The sequence below is a fragment of the Artemia franciscana genome, chromosome 10 (genome assembly GCF_032884065.1).
Source record: "Artemia franciscana chromosome 10, ASM3288406v1, whole genome shotgun sequence".
Taxonomy (NCBI): domain Eukaryota; kingdom Metazoa; phylum Arthropoda; class Branchiopoda; order Anostraca; family Artemiidae; genus Artemia; species Artemia franciscana.
In genome coordinates this window covers 8707962-8724132 of record NC_088872.1, presented here as the reverse complement: position 1 = coordinate 8724132, position 16171 = coordinate 8707962, and the positions used below count along the sequence as shown (strand labels likewise).

General features: G+C 35.2%; 1 protein-coding gene across 1 annotated transcript in view; it reads right to left on the bottom strand.

Annotated features, from left to right (window-relative positions):
* Nucleotides 1-11111: 11111 nt before the first annotated feature.
* The window catches only part of LOC136031741 (protein transport protein Sec24A-like), a 48954-nt gene continuing 43894 nt past the window's right edge, over nucleotides 11112-16171 (bottom strand). The window contains exons 10-11 of the mRNA XM_065711459.1: nucleotides 14773-14876; nucleotides 11112-11343 (exon numbers count right to left, since the gene is read on the bottom strand). Coding sequence (XP_065567531.1) covers nucleotides 11232-11343; nucleotides 14773-14876 — 216 coding nt within the window. The 3' untranslated portion in view covers nucleotides 11112-11231. The remainder of the gene's footprint in view (nucleotides 11344-14772; nucleotides 14877-16171) is intronic.

Here is a 16171-nt window from a genome sequence, read left to right as displayed (position 1 = left end):
ACTCCCCTGTCACTATAATGTCATTGCAATAGCTGTCTTCTATTACTCGCCAAACCAAATATTGATGCAAAACGCAAATTTTTCAAGCAGTTGCAGACCAGAGCTGATTTTATTATCTCTAAGTACCCAAACGCCGGGCTTTTTCTGGTTAATGACGCCAATGAACTTGAAATAAATTCGATTTGCTCCTCTCTAAAAGTTGAGCAAATAGGTAAAATACCAACAACTAGGGGAAATACCTATCTAGATGTCATTCTAACTAATCTGAAGAATTTTTACAGTCCCTCTTCACCTTTGCCTCCATTGGGTGGGATTTATCTTTTCTCCCTCCCCCTGCCCCCTCTTTTAATTTTAAGCATGCATTCTCAGTAACTTGTGGTTCTTTCCACCCTCTTCAAAATGCTGGCTTTCTTTCTTTTGGAACGTAGCTGAGTACTAAGGATTGGTCTGATATTTATAATTTGCATGATCTTGATGAAAAAACCACTACCTTTTACAGTGACAAACTTAATCAACTTAATTCATTAATCAACCTCTTAATTCATTAATCAACCCATAAAAAGGCTAATTAAAAAAACATTGAATCTTTTCAGGAATGGTAAACTGGATGAAGATAATATACCAAGAAAAACAATTAAAAAGGAAATAGGCAAGAGAGAGAGGGAGAGAGAGAGAGAGAGAGAGAGAGAGAGAGAGAGAGAGAGAGAGAGAGAGAGGGAATGGGACGGTTTATTAAACAACTTTCGTAGCTCTTGGCTAGTCTGCAGTTGCAAAAACACTAACAACAAAAATTATGCACTGTTAAACATAGACCTAAAAAAAGGCGCAAATGAATTATAGTTTTCAAATTTTTCTTTCAATCTCAAACGGAGACATGGAAAGGAAAGCAGGGGGGAGAACATCATTAGCTAATTCATAAGAAATTTCCAAAAGACCCTAAATGATAGAAACAGGGAACTTGTTAAGATTATTAGCAGTAACTTTTAGGGATTCAGTTAGGTTGAAATAGAGCTGGTCTAGACTCCTACCACAAAACTTTTTTACCTCTGAATACCAATCCTTTGGTTTATTGGTAAACAATTCTTTGACCTTGGTCTTGGTCTTTGACCTTGGTCGGGCAGATTTGGCAGCTAGAATTATCACCGGTTCCAGTTGTCTGAATTGGGGAAGCGGAAACTTACATCGTCATCTATATCTTAATACATTAGGGAAAATCGAGAATTTCAAATTTTAACAAATCAGCCCTTCAAATGCAGAATATTAGAAGCTACATTGATGACAGTGGCCAAGTATGGGTTTGAAGCATGGGCACTACGAAAGACAAAAGATTTGCTAGATGTTTTCCAGAGAAATCGCCTACCAGACTGACTGACCGTATCTTAAACAGTAAGCTGTATGGAAAATACAGCTCAATCCTGCTTTCTAAAACCATAATGAGAGAAAGTTTGAGATGGCTAGGACACGTTCTGCGCATGAAGGATGACATAATGCCAAAGACCGTCCTTATCAGCCAGCCACCTAGGGTCAAACGTAAAGCAGGTCATCCCTGAATGGGGTGGGAAGGTGTAAAGAAAAGTTCAGGAAAATCGGAACTACTTGGAAGAGTCTAATGAGGGAAGCTCTAAATGAATTTGAATGGGAGAGAAACCTGCGTAGCTGTGTTGGTCTTATGCGGCTTGTTGGTGCAGGAGGTTATCAGTAACAGTAACATTGAATAGTTGGTCTACATCGCAGCTAGAGTATGGGGTGAAATCCGTCACTGATTTAGGCACTGAGTCCAAAAAACATAAAAATTCAAACGTAAGAAAAATTAATCAATACAACGACCAAGTAATAATATGAATAGATACAGAAGACTTTTTAAAAAAAAACCCTTGAATTAACTTGAAAACATACCAATATTGAAGTCAGTTTTACTGAGAAAGAATTACTAAGAAAGAATAATATTATCTAGAATTTAAAAAAACTCAAGAACGCTATGCATGTTATTTATTAACTTAACGTTTATTCAATATAAGTTCTTATTTTGTACTGCAGATGGATTAATCCTTGTTTACAATTTTGTTTGAGAATAGGGGGATCGAAAGGGCGAAATGATCTGAAATGTCTGCAAATTTACAGTTTCATGATGAAATCTTGTTTTAGAAAACGTCGGTTTAATAGCCTTTTTCCTTATTGCTCAGACTTTTAAAAAATTGAATGGTAACAAACATTGCATGTTTTTTGAAATTTAATCATGGACTTTTCAAGTTGAGCATTACGTTGATAAAAAATAGCTTTCACTCTTTATAAACATAGTTTTTACAGAGAACTAACATTATTGCATTATTGTACCTTAACTACAAACAGAAAGCAGAAAAAGAAAGCAGCAGAGCTCTGAGTCACGATGTCCTTCTAAATATCAAAATTCATTAAGATCCGATCACCCACTCGTATGTTATAAATACCTAATTTTTCCTCTACATTTAGCCCCCCCAGACGGTCGAATCTGGGAAAACGACTTTTATCAAGTCAATATGTGCAGCTCCCTGACACGCCTACAAATTTTCATCGTCCTAGCACGTCCAGAAGCACCAAACTCGCAAAATCACTGAACCTCTCCCCCAAAGAGAGCGAATCCAGTACGGTTCCGTCAATTACGTATCAAGGACATTTGCTTATTCTATCCACCAAGCTTCATTCCGATTCCTCCACTCAAAGTGTTTTCCAAGATTTCCCCCTCCAACTCCCCCCAATGTCAAAAGATCTGGTCGAGATTTGAAATAAGAGCTCTGAGACATGAATTCCTTCTAAATATCAAATTTCATTAAGATCCGATCACCTATTCGTAAGATAAAAATACCCCAATTTTCACGTTTTCCAAGAATTCCGGTTTCCCCCTCCAATCCCCCCAATGTCACAGGATCTGGTCGGAATGTAAAATTAGAGCTTTAAAGCAGAAGATCCTTCTAAATATCAAATTTCATTAAGATCTGGTCACCCTTTCGTAAGTTACAAATACCTCAATTTTCAAAATTACCCCCCTCCCCCCAACTCCACCAAAGAGAGCAGATCCGGTACGGTTGTGTCTGTCAGTCACGTATCTTAGACAGGTTTTTGTTCTTTCCATCCAGTTTCATCCTGATCTCACCGCTTTAAGTATTTTCTATGATTTCCGGTTCCCCCCCACCTGCACCCCCCAACAATTACGCTGTATCCGGTTAAGATTTAAAATAAGAGATCTGAGTTACTATGTCCTTCTAAATATGAAGTTTCATGAAGATCCAATCAATCCTTCGTAAGTTAAAAATATGTCATTTTTTCTAATTTTTCAGAATTAACACCCCCCCCCCCCAATAGAGCAGATCCGTTCCAATTATGTAAATCAGGTATCTAAGACTTCTGCTTATTTTTCCCACCAAGTTTCATCCCGATCCCTCCAATCTAAGCGTTTTCCACCATTTTAGGTTCCCCGCCTCAAACTCCCCCAATGTCACCAGATCCGGTCGGGACTTAAAATAAGAGCTCTGAGACACGATATCCTTCTAAATATCAAATTTCATTGAGATCCGATCACCCGTTCGTAAGGTAAAAATACCTCATTTTTCTTCTTTTCAGAATTACCCCCCCCCCAACTACCCCAGAGAGCGGATCCGTTCCGGCTATGTCAATCATGTATCTAGGACTTGCGCTTATTTTTCCCACCAAGTTTCATCCCGATCCCTCCACTCTAAGTGTTTTCCAAGTTTTAGGTTTCCCCCTCCCAACTCTCCCCCCCCCAAATGTCACCAGATCTGGTCGGGATTTAAAATAGGAGCTCTGAGACACGATATCCTTCTAAATATCAAATTTCATTGAGATCCGATCACCCGTTCTTAAGTTATAAATACCTCATTTTTTTAATTTTTCAGAATCACCCCCCGCCCCCCCCCCCCCAACTACCCCTAAGAGAGCGTATCCGTTCCGGTTATGTCAATCATGTATCTAGGACTTGTGCCTATTTTTCCCACCAAGTTTCATCCCGATCCCTCCACTCTCAGTGTTTTCCAAGATTTTAGGTTTCCCCTTCCCAACTCCCCCCCCCCCAATATCACCAGATCCGGTCGGGATCTAAAATAACAGCTCTGAGACACGATATCCTTCCAAACATCAAATTTCATTAAGATCTGATCAACCGTTCGTAAGTTAAAAATACTTCCATTTTTCCGACTTAACGGGCCCCCCACTCCCCCCCCCAGATGGTCAAATCGGGAAAACGACTATTTCTAATTTAATCTGGTCCGGTCCCTGATACGCCTGCATAATTTTATCGGCCTAGCTTACCTGGAAGTGCCTAAAGTAGCAAAACCAGGACCGACAGAATTTGCGATCGCTATATGTCACTTGGTTAATACCAAGTGCCATAAAAACACGTTCAATTATTTAAAAAGACTTCCCTTTTTTTCGGATGATTTGAAATCTGCAGATCAGTGGAAAATTTGGACTCCTTTGGAAACCTAGCTTAATAAGTGCTGTAGAGACCTGAAAAATAACCAATAGACTAGATAAAACAACTTTATTTCACAGACTTTAAACACAATAACTTTCAAAATTACGGACATACAGAACTCGAAATCAACCTAGAAGGCCGCAAAGAAGGGGAGGATAGTTAATAGTTCATTGATCTCCTCCCCTATTATCGAGACTTCAAAACTTCTACACTCCAAGAAAAAAAAAGCATATCACTTCTGAAAGATAAATTTTAGCCCCCTAAAGCCCGGTAACGACAAAAGACGATAAATCATGTCAAGCAAAAATAATCAAGCAACGTCAATAAGTGAATACAGGCTGGTATGCTTACCTAGAAGTAAAGTTCTCTAAATTCCTTCAAGAAAATTGGTCAAAAAAAGTTAAAAAAGACCTATTCGATAAGCAATCTATATGTTCCACTGGGGTTAATATTAAATCCTTGAAACAGGAAGCTTCATTCAGTACACAAATTTGTTCTGACAAAATAAGGAATTTTTGATTTTGATCTAAAAAAGAAATGAACAAACTATTCGTCCACACGCAGATATAGTTTTTATCAGTAGACGGCAAATCCAGCAGTCTATAAGAGTCTAGCTTAAGGGCTCATTCGAAATTAGATTGTACTAATTCCAAGGTTTAGCTAGTTCAACTGCTAAACTCATATTTAATTAGCCAATCAGATTTTTCATAGAATTTTCTGACTGACTGAAAACCCAATATGCTCAAATTAGCGTTAGCTAATCTCCGGTATCAGTTAAATCTCAATGTGAAAAGGCCTTAATAAAGCTTTAAACCAAGTTGATAATTTGCCTGGAATCACCAAAAAATCTCAGTAAAAAAGTATTGGAAGCCAAGAAGAGTAAATTTTGGTGCTTCAACCCAAATTTAACAAGAATTAAAAGTACTAACGCCACTGACAGTGCAGCAGTAAAAAAAAAAAAAAAAAAAAAAAAAAAAAAAAAAAAAAAAAAAAAAAAAAAAAAAAAAAAAAAAAAAAAAATTCAAACACCTAATACTCATTTAGTTTAAAGATCAGCGCTTAACTGGATCGAACTAAAATTTTTCTTTACCTCGTTGAAGCTAAAAAAAATTGTTAGGGTAGGTTAGTCTGTGGAACACCGACAGGAAGAAAAAAAGCATTTTAGAAAAATAGCATAATCCAATTGTACCTTCTTTTCTTTAAGAAAGCGGTTCTTTTTATCTTCGCTGCAGCACGATTTTTTTTAATGTGGGTTTCCCTTTCGTTACTTTTTTGTTTTGCATAGAGTTTGTCATTTTTCTCTACATGTTCTGTTTAGGCCACTTTTTTTTATTACTATTATTAAACTCGCGGGTGTGAAGCCAAAACACCCGGTCTTTAGTTATTGTTTTTGCAGAATAAAGTTTTTTATTTATTTTTTACTGTCTTATTAAAAAAAAAATATTTATTTCAATCCTAAAGACAGAAAAATAAAATTAAAGTTTGTACAGTAAACTTGTGGGTATTTCTGGCTTTTTTGTCATACACAAGCTTGATTTCCTCTTTACTCAGTTTCCTATCCTCTTTGAACTTTATGTAAATTTTGGGTGTTAAAACCAATGGTTTACATCAGTTTAGATTATGCTTATAGCAGGAACCAGCCACTTACTAGCGTAGTTTGATAGTAATTTGAATACATAAGTATATTTAAGCCTTGCACAACCAAATTTTATATAGCCTGACGTCGGTAAATATTTTGAGTTTAAAATTTTTTTGAGCCACAAAAAAGAGAATAACACCAAAACAATGTTGTCGTTCAACACCAAATGAAGTTCTTCTGAAACCAATGTAACCTAGTCCATACTCGAGAAGTATTAGCATATTCCCGAAATAGTGGGGCAAAAATTCTGTCTCAGAGCCACCCTGGCGTCGAGTACCATCTCGGGTAAAAATATCACAAGATCATTTAATCAATGTTTGATGGTTCATTTTGAAAACATAATCAAGATTGAAAATTATATTCTGATAGGGCTTGTTAAGTAAATTAGCATCAGGAATCCAGATACGGACTTCTTTTGTCTTCCTGACATTTCTGTATTTAATTGTGACATCGCATTTTCATACACATTTCTCAGCGAGAATTGTTCCCGTATGTCTGCAATTTATTCAGAGGGCACAGCTGGTCAATGGCTCAAGCCGAAGGTGAGCTACGGGCAAAGCCAACCTACACCCTCTGGGCTATCCAAAAAGAGCTACAAAAAATTTCAAGATTGATCTTGAAATTTCAAGGTGATGTTAATTTCCTCCTTCTTGAAAGTTTCACTACAAAAAGGAGACAATTTACGGAAATCACAATTTTTCTTTTCATAAATTTCACTGCGACTTCTGAAAGCAGAAAATTTGACCATTTTGTAGTTTGTTCGGCGTGAAGATAATAGCCTTCAGGGATTCCAATCCCCAGGGACATGTCACACAAGAACAGAAGGAAGCTACGGGTAAAAATCCTTTTCTCTCAAGAGCATATTCATAATCTACATATTGTTCATTCCGTTATGTAATCCGGAGTAGTTTGGTAGTTATTTGTCAACCATCGTTAAATCACCGAGTGGATTAGTTTGTTAAAAGAGGCAAAATTATGCCATTATAGTGGGTAGCATAGGCTATAGTATTGATTGGTACATTTTCCTTTTTTTTTTGGTATGAGTTTGATTAGGTACTGCCGCACACAATATTAACAACTCATTCACACCATGCCAGCTGAAACCAATATGGCTACGCTAACTCTTCTCCCACCCTAATCTGTTTCAAGCTTTATTTTTTAAGACCTATTTAAGAATTTAGAGCTACACAAGATATTTATCCTTGGGCAGCGAGCACAAAAAAAGCTCAGCCGGATAATTTTTCTTAAAAAATATCTTACCATGAAGCAATTATTCCCCAGAGCAGTAAATCAAAAGCAATGCTTTCATCTGCTCCGCTTGCTCAGCTCGATAGGTTATCCCAGACGAAATAAAATCTTAGCGGTTTTTCATTTTCGGCAAAATTGCATAGAAGATGGTAATACAAAGTTATATATTAAGGAGGGGCGTATATAAAGAATCTTATTCCAGGGAAGGGTCAGCTCAGAATTCGGCTTGAATGTTAAACATCAGTCATCAAGGTTTGTGGACAAAAGATATATGAAAAGAAAGCTAACTTCCTACAGAATAACCCAACCATCAAATTGCAAACTAAACCATATTCTATTAAAACATATAGATATATAGTCTTACTTCAGTTTTACGTGAAAAAAAGAAAAAAAAAAAAAAAAAAATGAATTGCCCACGACTAATCCAACTCTATTTAAAAATGGCTAATAGAAAATCTGTTCACACAAGTATATTTCTATAGATTGATACATTTCTATACATAGAAATATATTTCTATACTATTGAATACTATGGGGACACAAATAAACTAAACGCAATCCAAACATTGGAGGAGGGGGTGGGAGGGTCACATAGGATTTTCTTTTTTGTCAAGTACTTAGAGTGAGCAACAAGGTTGCTATTTATACCCAGAAATTCGAAGACCCAGAAGACCTATATATTCGAAGACCCAGAAATTCGATGTCAATTCGACACCCTATGCGGCAGCAACGGCTCTGGAGGACGTTTATCCATTATCATGTACTTAATTGAGGTGTATCTTAAGCCATAGCAGAAACGATTCTCCTGTATTTGAACATACTTCGTCCTTTCTTTGGAGGGAGGGGGGAGAGCAGCTTCTGACCATCCAAAGAGCATTGTTAAGGAGCTCACTAATTTCTTAACAATGACTAATTGCTAAACCTCTTTTCCTTTTTGGAGTCCAAATTTTTTAATTTTAAAAATCCACACCAATTCTTCTTTAGATTTTTTTTTTATATCTTTTCTTCGTTCTCGTTTAAGAAACATTTATTCGTGACTAGAGGTAAAATATATTACGTGTTTTTTACATTTGTGGTTTATATCTAGAATAAATGCTCAAAACAACAAAACAATTTTTAAGTCAAGACAGGACGATTGGCATTCTTCCGTTTTGATAAGAAATAAAGGATTTCATTGTTGCAGTAGGATTACTGCTGCAATCACGATAAAAAGAACACGATAAAAGAACAATATACTTAGATTCGCTTGCAAGCATGGCTGTATTCAGGGGGAGGGAGGTTAGGGGGTTTGTCCGACCCATAAAAACGTAACAAAATGCATAAAACACATTTTTGATGCGTTTTTAAAGTTTTATAACTTTAAATTTTATAACACCGCGAAAAAAATCCCTGCTTGCAAGAAATCCCGAGACCTGAGAGGATATCAAATAATAGTAAGGAATTATATATGCCTAACATACTTTTTAAGGGTATTTTGAATACGTATACTTTACCAAGATCCCAAACACAGGATGGAAATTTTAATATCTTGGAAAAGTCCGAAGGAGCGGGAGCCCCAATGTTAACTATTTATCCTTGGTGGTTTAAGCACATACAAATAGTTCAGAGATCAGCCAGCCACGATAGGGAAAGGTGGATTACTTGGAATCTGCAATCTGAATCAAATTAAGACGCATATGAATAAAGAGATTATTCAGCGTTCAAGCAAAGCTTTCAGGGTTGCCATCTCTAATAATTTGTGCTAAATATTGAGGACTCATTTATTTCCAGGATCGATTTTTAGAGAAATTTGCTGATCACTAACATACAGACTACCGCCTCAAAAAAAACTGCGTCTTCTTTTCTAGTTCGATTTCTCACTAATTTTATTCCGTTCATGCAATTTTTTGGTTATTCGAAGGCAAAAATAATATAATTGGAACTCAATACGGATGTCTTAATTTTAACAATAAGAAAATTTCATTTTCCCATTGCCTTCTCGAAATCTAAAAATTTTCTCATTTTTTTTTTTGACTAAAAAAGCCAAATTATAAGGCGATTTAAAGTCTTGGGATAAGAACAACTCCCAACATAGATAGCACATCACCATAACACATCTATCAGATATTTAACACTTAACACATGTGTCAGATATATGACAGAATGCATTCCCTACAAAGACAAGTTTTGATGAATTATTTTTAAGGACACACGCTCAGAACTGACAAACCATTTCTGTTTCCGTATACGAGCGTCTTACGGATTACTTGTTGTCAATAAGTATCATTTCAAGCGTTCTCTCCTTGCCCGGCTATACAATGCTTTTACTACCCCCCATCTGCTTGCTCTGGCTCCCTTCTGGAAAATATTCACAACTACCGAAAAGAAAGCCATTTATAGCGCATTCTACAGATATGCCAGGTTTCTCCTGCGTCTCCCTCTTTGGCACAGCAATAGCGACATCTCCATGAAATAAAAGGTCAACAACCCTTCCATCACCAAAGAGAGAAGAATCTCCAAATTCAGTGCCAATGTTTTAAGAGCCAACCACCCCTGGACTAGTATTATTTTATAATGTTTGTAGTTAAAGTGTATTTAAATTTTTTCTTTGTTTATACTCCGTCTTTTCCATTTTTGACGGGTAACAAATTAATAATAATAATAAATCTACATGATTTCTGGAAAATAAAATGTCAAATACGATCGTTTGAACAATAATAAATACAACAGGAGGAAACTATTGACTTTACAGACAAAATACCAACATATAAGGATCCATAACCATATGAGGTGCACACACCTCAAAGCCTGTTTTTGCAGAGAATGCTCAAAACTAGAACCCCATTTGGTATACCCTGTAAACAAATCCGTTTAGTAAAGAATATTATGATTCATTGGATATTCAATCATTACTACTTCCAAATACGCTTGAAATCATGACTAAAGTATCAGATACGTACGCAGAAATTTTCTTTCTCGGGCCCAACAGCAAAAAAATTGGTATAAGCCTGGAGAAACTAACTGGAGGGAAGGACATATGTTAACAAAGCAAGTCTTACTTCATAATATGCAGAATAGTCAAAGTTTTATTGCATATAGCTAATTTGATTTGCACTGATTTCAGTATTTTTCTAATTTTTTTTTTTTCAATAGATTTTCTTCAGTTTTGAATCATCCCTGAAACAGAGCACCCTTGACAAAATTAGATTTTAGAGGACATTAAAGTAATTAAAGTGGACACAAAATTAATAGTTAAAGTGAACACAAAATTAATGAAAACAGTGTATGGACTAAAGATAATTCTAAGAAAAAAAAAAAAAAAATATAGATAGCACTTTGTTTCAGAAAAACGGTCAGAATCTTAAATTGGTGGTGCCGCATTTAGCAGACTTTCCAAAATTAAACAAAGGTTATTGCGAAAATCGATGAATTTCTTAGAAAAATTGAAAAAAACAGTGAAATAAGTGAGGATAAAGGTTAGCTGCATACAAAATTTGTTAACTATGATTATTTTGCATATTATGAAGTAAGAATTATTTTCTTATCATGTTTCCATCTCTCCAGTTAGTTTTCTAGGCTTATACTGAAAATCTAATGCGTGTGTGAGGGGGGGGGGGGGAAATAAAATTATTTGATAGTAAGTTTGCAGAAATTCAAGAAAATTTGGGACTTTGGGGGCAAGTCCATGACCCCTCACCTCTCCGTACATCCCTGTCAAGTATCATAAAAATTTAAATAATTTTAAATTATGCAGAACAGTAGTACAGGAAAAAAAAATCCCACAAGAAATAACGACTTTATCATCAAATCATTAAGAATATCAATCAAATGCTATCCCATTGTTTACTCCGTTAAATTAGCTAGCAAAATTTAAGCGTAAACCATTAGTCCCCTAGCTCACTTCACCTTTGTTTTCAACTGTTGTAGAAATTCAAAATAAGAAACTCCTATTTTTGTCTTATCTTCAACAAGCCGATTGAAGAAGCTGGTCTTCTCGGGCGCCTCATCCCTAAAAAAAGGTTAAAAAAAGAATTTACAAAAAACATATAAGCAAGTCCTAAAAAAGAGCATTAAAATAGTTATGGAATGAAACTCAATACTTCTTTGTGTAAAGTCTTTGTATAAAGACATTGGGATAGTACAGTTAAATCAATTTATATTCATTTTTTTCATTTTTTTCTTGACCAAAAATTAATGACTTATCCTTGTGGCAGATTTTTACTTAAAATAGTTATGGAAGGAAACTCAATGCTACCACTTATTCAAAGCGACAAATCATTACTCATAGAAATATAAAGGGAAAAATGACCTATATCATATTTGAACATCTAAATCTATAATTCTCAACGTGGGATGTAGGCCCCGCGGGCCAAGGCAATATTTCTGTGGGTCATGGGGACGAGATTGCACCCCTCGGCTGACTATTCTTTAGAGCCTTAATTATGAAAAAAAAAAACGTTCATGCAAATTAAGTCACATTCATATGTATTTAAAGAGCAAAAACGGTTCATGATTTTTTATGTCCTCGCAAAGAAAAAGTACAACTCTTCCATTTCCTCCAAATATTACATTTATGTCTGCAGAGAATAAATCAAGCGCTGTACTTTCGATATAAATATGAATGAAACACACACACTCTCTGTTGTGTCCTGAACCGTAAGGAGGAGTTTAGAACACTTCAGAAGTAAATTCCTGAAGATAGTTGTGCGGAGTACGATTGTTATCACCCTCAGCTAATTAAAACCACATTCATACTGAGTTACTCAACACACAAGAAACTCAACTGATGAAGGAAGTAAGGCGGAAAGAGAAAGAGGAAAAGACAAGAAGAAGATAGAACGGTAAGGACAGATGAAGCGCTCTTCCGCTTCACGACTTACTCTCATCGGTTGTAGATCTTGAAAGGTCGACAAGAATGGCCCAGGAGGACTTAATAACGCTATGCTGTTGAGAGGAGTAACTCAATGATTTGTTTTATACAATACTTCTGTGGTTATTACGCGGAATAGTGATTGTATATACTGGACTAATTTGTTTCTTTTATTCCCTTTTGATTTTGCATTTCTTCCTATTTATAACTGTTTTGGTTTATATTATTTCTATTTTTCAGCACTGAAGACAACTTGTTGCATTCAGGCGAAATGTTCGTTCGGTTATTATTGGTAATAATAATAATTTATTTTTAACCCACTACAAACAATAAGACAAAAGAAGAGTAAAGATTTACAAACAAAAAGACACCAAAAACAATCAACTAGAAAAAAAAGGATAAGACGAAGAAATGACTGAAACTTGGAATTACAAATAAACACAAATATTTTTACATACAATTTTATACACAATATATATATTTTATATAAAATTTTTATATACGAATAAAATCAGCACCAAAACCACTTTTGCCAGGAGAAGGCAAGCTTCATCAAGACTTTATTCTGATTTTGAAAACCATTCCATACAATTTAATACTCATTTAGTTTAAAAGTATAGTACAAGTACTGTAAAACTATACTAAGTATTATACCATACCAGCTAGCTCGAGGTTTTGCTTACCTAATATTTGCTCTCTTAATTTATGTTTCCCAAATAGTAAACTATAGCTTCATGTTCATCACTAGATATGTTTTTTTTATAAATTCCAAATAATGCAGAGTTAATTTATCTCTCGATTTATCTTTGAAAGATTCCTCTGCAACTATAAAAATCTCACTTATTTATTTAATAGGTGAAAATAATTATTAGGCATATAATAATTTATTTTTAACAAATTATAAACAACAGAAAAAAGTGGAGTAAATACATACAAAAAGAAAGGAGACCAAAATTAAGCAAAAAACAGTCAACTAGAACAAAAACAAAGGATAAAACCATGAAATTGATGAAATTTTGAAACAGCAGACTTCGAATATGCTGATGACATTATTTAACTTAGTCGTTAAATTGGTAATTTAATATTTAGTTAATTAGTTAAAGAGAAAATATTTGAAAATTAGCGATACAAAATGTCAATATTTTGCTATAAATGATCCCCTTTGTTCTCTCAAAAATGGTTTCGGCAACGGTTGGATTTTCCATACTTCGTATTCGGAGATGTACCTTAATGTTCAGTATTCACATGCTGAAGGAGTTTCGCCTGATTTAATAGTAAACAATTATTTACTAATAAATCAATAGATAAAAGACAATAATAATTCAATCAATTATAAATAGTCTTTTAATAACAAAGATTTGATAGAAAAAAAAGCATGTAATAGTAAATCAATCAGAGGCTAATATTCAAAAACCTTTTGGTTCTCTTATTCAGCTATGTGGCTCTATGAGAAAAAGCATATAAGCTAGACTTTATCTCTCGATATATTTAATTAGGAAAGGAAAAGGAACAAAATTCACTACACAAAAAGAAACCAATAACTATACAAATATCAAACTGCATAAATTAACCGGATCGAGATATACATTTATTAAAAAAAGAAAACAAACCCCATTCGTCTTTCGCCTGCCAAGAAAGGCAATAGCTTGAAAGGCCAAGCAAGGTTATCACCCCCAGCTAATTAAAAACACATTAATACTGAGCTACTCAACGCACAAGAAACAACTGATGAAGGAAGAAAGGAGAAAAGAGAAAGAGGCAAAGACAAGAAGAAGATAGGACGGTAAGGAGGACTCAGCCTTTAACACGCTTTGTGCGGAGTATGCATAATATCAATAATACCAAACTTAGAGATTAATTTTCTATTGCAGTAACAGCGTGGGAAATAAAATTTGCAATACTGAAAATTTTTTTACTTGGTGTCCCTCTGAATACTCGTAATGCGTCCTTGAAAAGAACTGATGACCCGCTTGAGACAGTAAAGAATAAGTTTAATCTACTAGCAAAAACAAAATAATATCACTTGAGTGGCAGAGGCCTACTATCTCTAAATAACAAATAGAAATTTTTATGCATTACTTAAGTTGTTTATTCGTGACAGGATGTGCCGCATTTGTTATTTTGAGTTTGTTACCACAAGTTAATCGAATTTTTAAGCCTATTCTTACCTAAAAACCTGTACAGCTGCTGGATAGCTCTTTTCATTTTTCAACAGATCGTTTTTAGCTTATTCTTACCTAGAATAGCCTATATGAAAGTCTATTCTTACCTAAAACCTGTGCAGGTGCTGGATAGCTCTTTTCATTTTGCAACAGATCAATGAACTTCCTCAAGTTGCTAGATTCAGGCGCGTTTTTAGCTTATTCTTACCTAGAATAGCCTATACGAAAGTCTATTCTTACCTAAAAACCTGTGCAGCTGCTGGATAGCTTTTTTCATTTTGCAACAGATCAATGAACTTCCTGAAGTTGTTAGATTCAGGCGCGTTTTTAGCTTATTCTTACCTAGAATAGCCTATATGAAAGTCTATTCTTACCTAAAAACCTATAATAGAAAGCCTATTCTTACCTAAAAACCTGTACAGCTGCTGGATAGCTCTTTTCATTTTGCAACAGATCAATGAACTTCCTCAAGTTATCAGACTCAGTCGTGTCAAAGGTGGGAAGTTCGTACTGGAATAAAATTAAAATCAATTCTAATAAGTATTCACAAGAAGACTTATAGGGAAAACAAAAGAAACTTAACTTTTCAAGGGGTAATCAAAAGGATAAGGCTGGTAGAACATATTCGACCATGTAAACATAAATATATAAGGACATATTCAACCATATAAACGTAATTGTATAAGGACAATTTTAGGTATAAGTTCGAGTGACCTTGCATCAGGCAATAAGGTGTGCAAAAATTGGCTTGATCTCCACTTTCTATGGCTGTAGAGAAAAAAGGGTTAAAATAATTAGATCGCGTTTTATGGACGAACACGATTTAGAAAATTACTTTTTAAAAGCAAGATAAACAAGATAAAAATCATTAAATAAACAAATTTAAATGCTATTACAATGCAGCTGACGAATCAAACATCTCGTGGTAACGAACTGTAAGTAAGCAGGGACTCGGCTCAATAGTAACCAAAACTCTAAAACACGGAATTTTGACATCAATAGGTACATCAAAAGAACCAGCTAATTATGCAGATTCCAAATACACAAGTTTCATCAAGTTTGGTGGTACCAGTCAAAAGTTAAAAGCCTGAGAAAATTTGCCTGATTTTTGAAGTAAGGGGGACACCCCCCTAAAATTCAAGGAATCTTAATGAAAATTCCACCATCAGGTTCAGCGTGCCGGAGAACCCTACTGTAGAAGTTTCAAGCTCCTATATAAAAAATAGGGAATTTTGCTATTTTCGCAAGAAGACTACGGATGTGGTCTTTGCCAGAGATCACGGATGCATGTTTATTTGATTTTTTGCCAGGGGTGATCGTATTGAAATAATGGTCCTAGAAGGTCGGGAGAGGGCGCATTCGAACACAAATTAGAAGTTCTTGTGCCCTTTTTAAGTGACAAAAAAGATTGGTGGGCAACTGGCCCTCCTCTCACGCCCATTTATTTCTCAAAGTAATCTGATCGAAATTTTGAAATAGCCATTTTGTTCAGTTAGTTAAAAGATCAAGTAACTGCGTCTTTAGGTGTGAAATAACGCCCCACAGTCCGTGGGGAGAGGCCTGTAAGTTATGAAATTTGTCCATTGTTTACATATAGTATTTGTTATTGGGAAGTATACAGATATTTTTCAGGGGGGGGGGGATTTTGTGCTTGAGGTGGATTTCCATTGGGAGAACCTTCCTTGGGGAGGGAAATATCTGGGATGGGGGACGTGGAAATTCAGGGAAAATTTTACACTGGTGGGAATTGACAGAATTCCTATATGAAATTCTTGTTAATTGTCTTACATTATCATTGACAACTC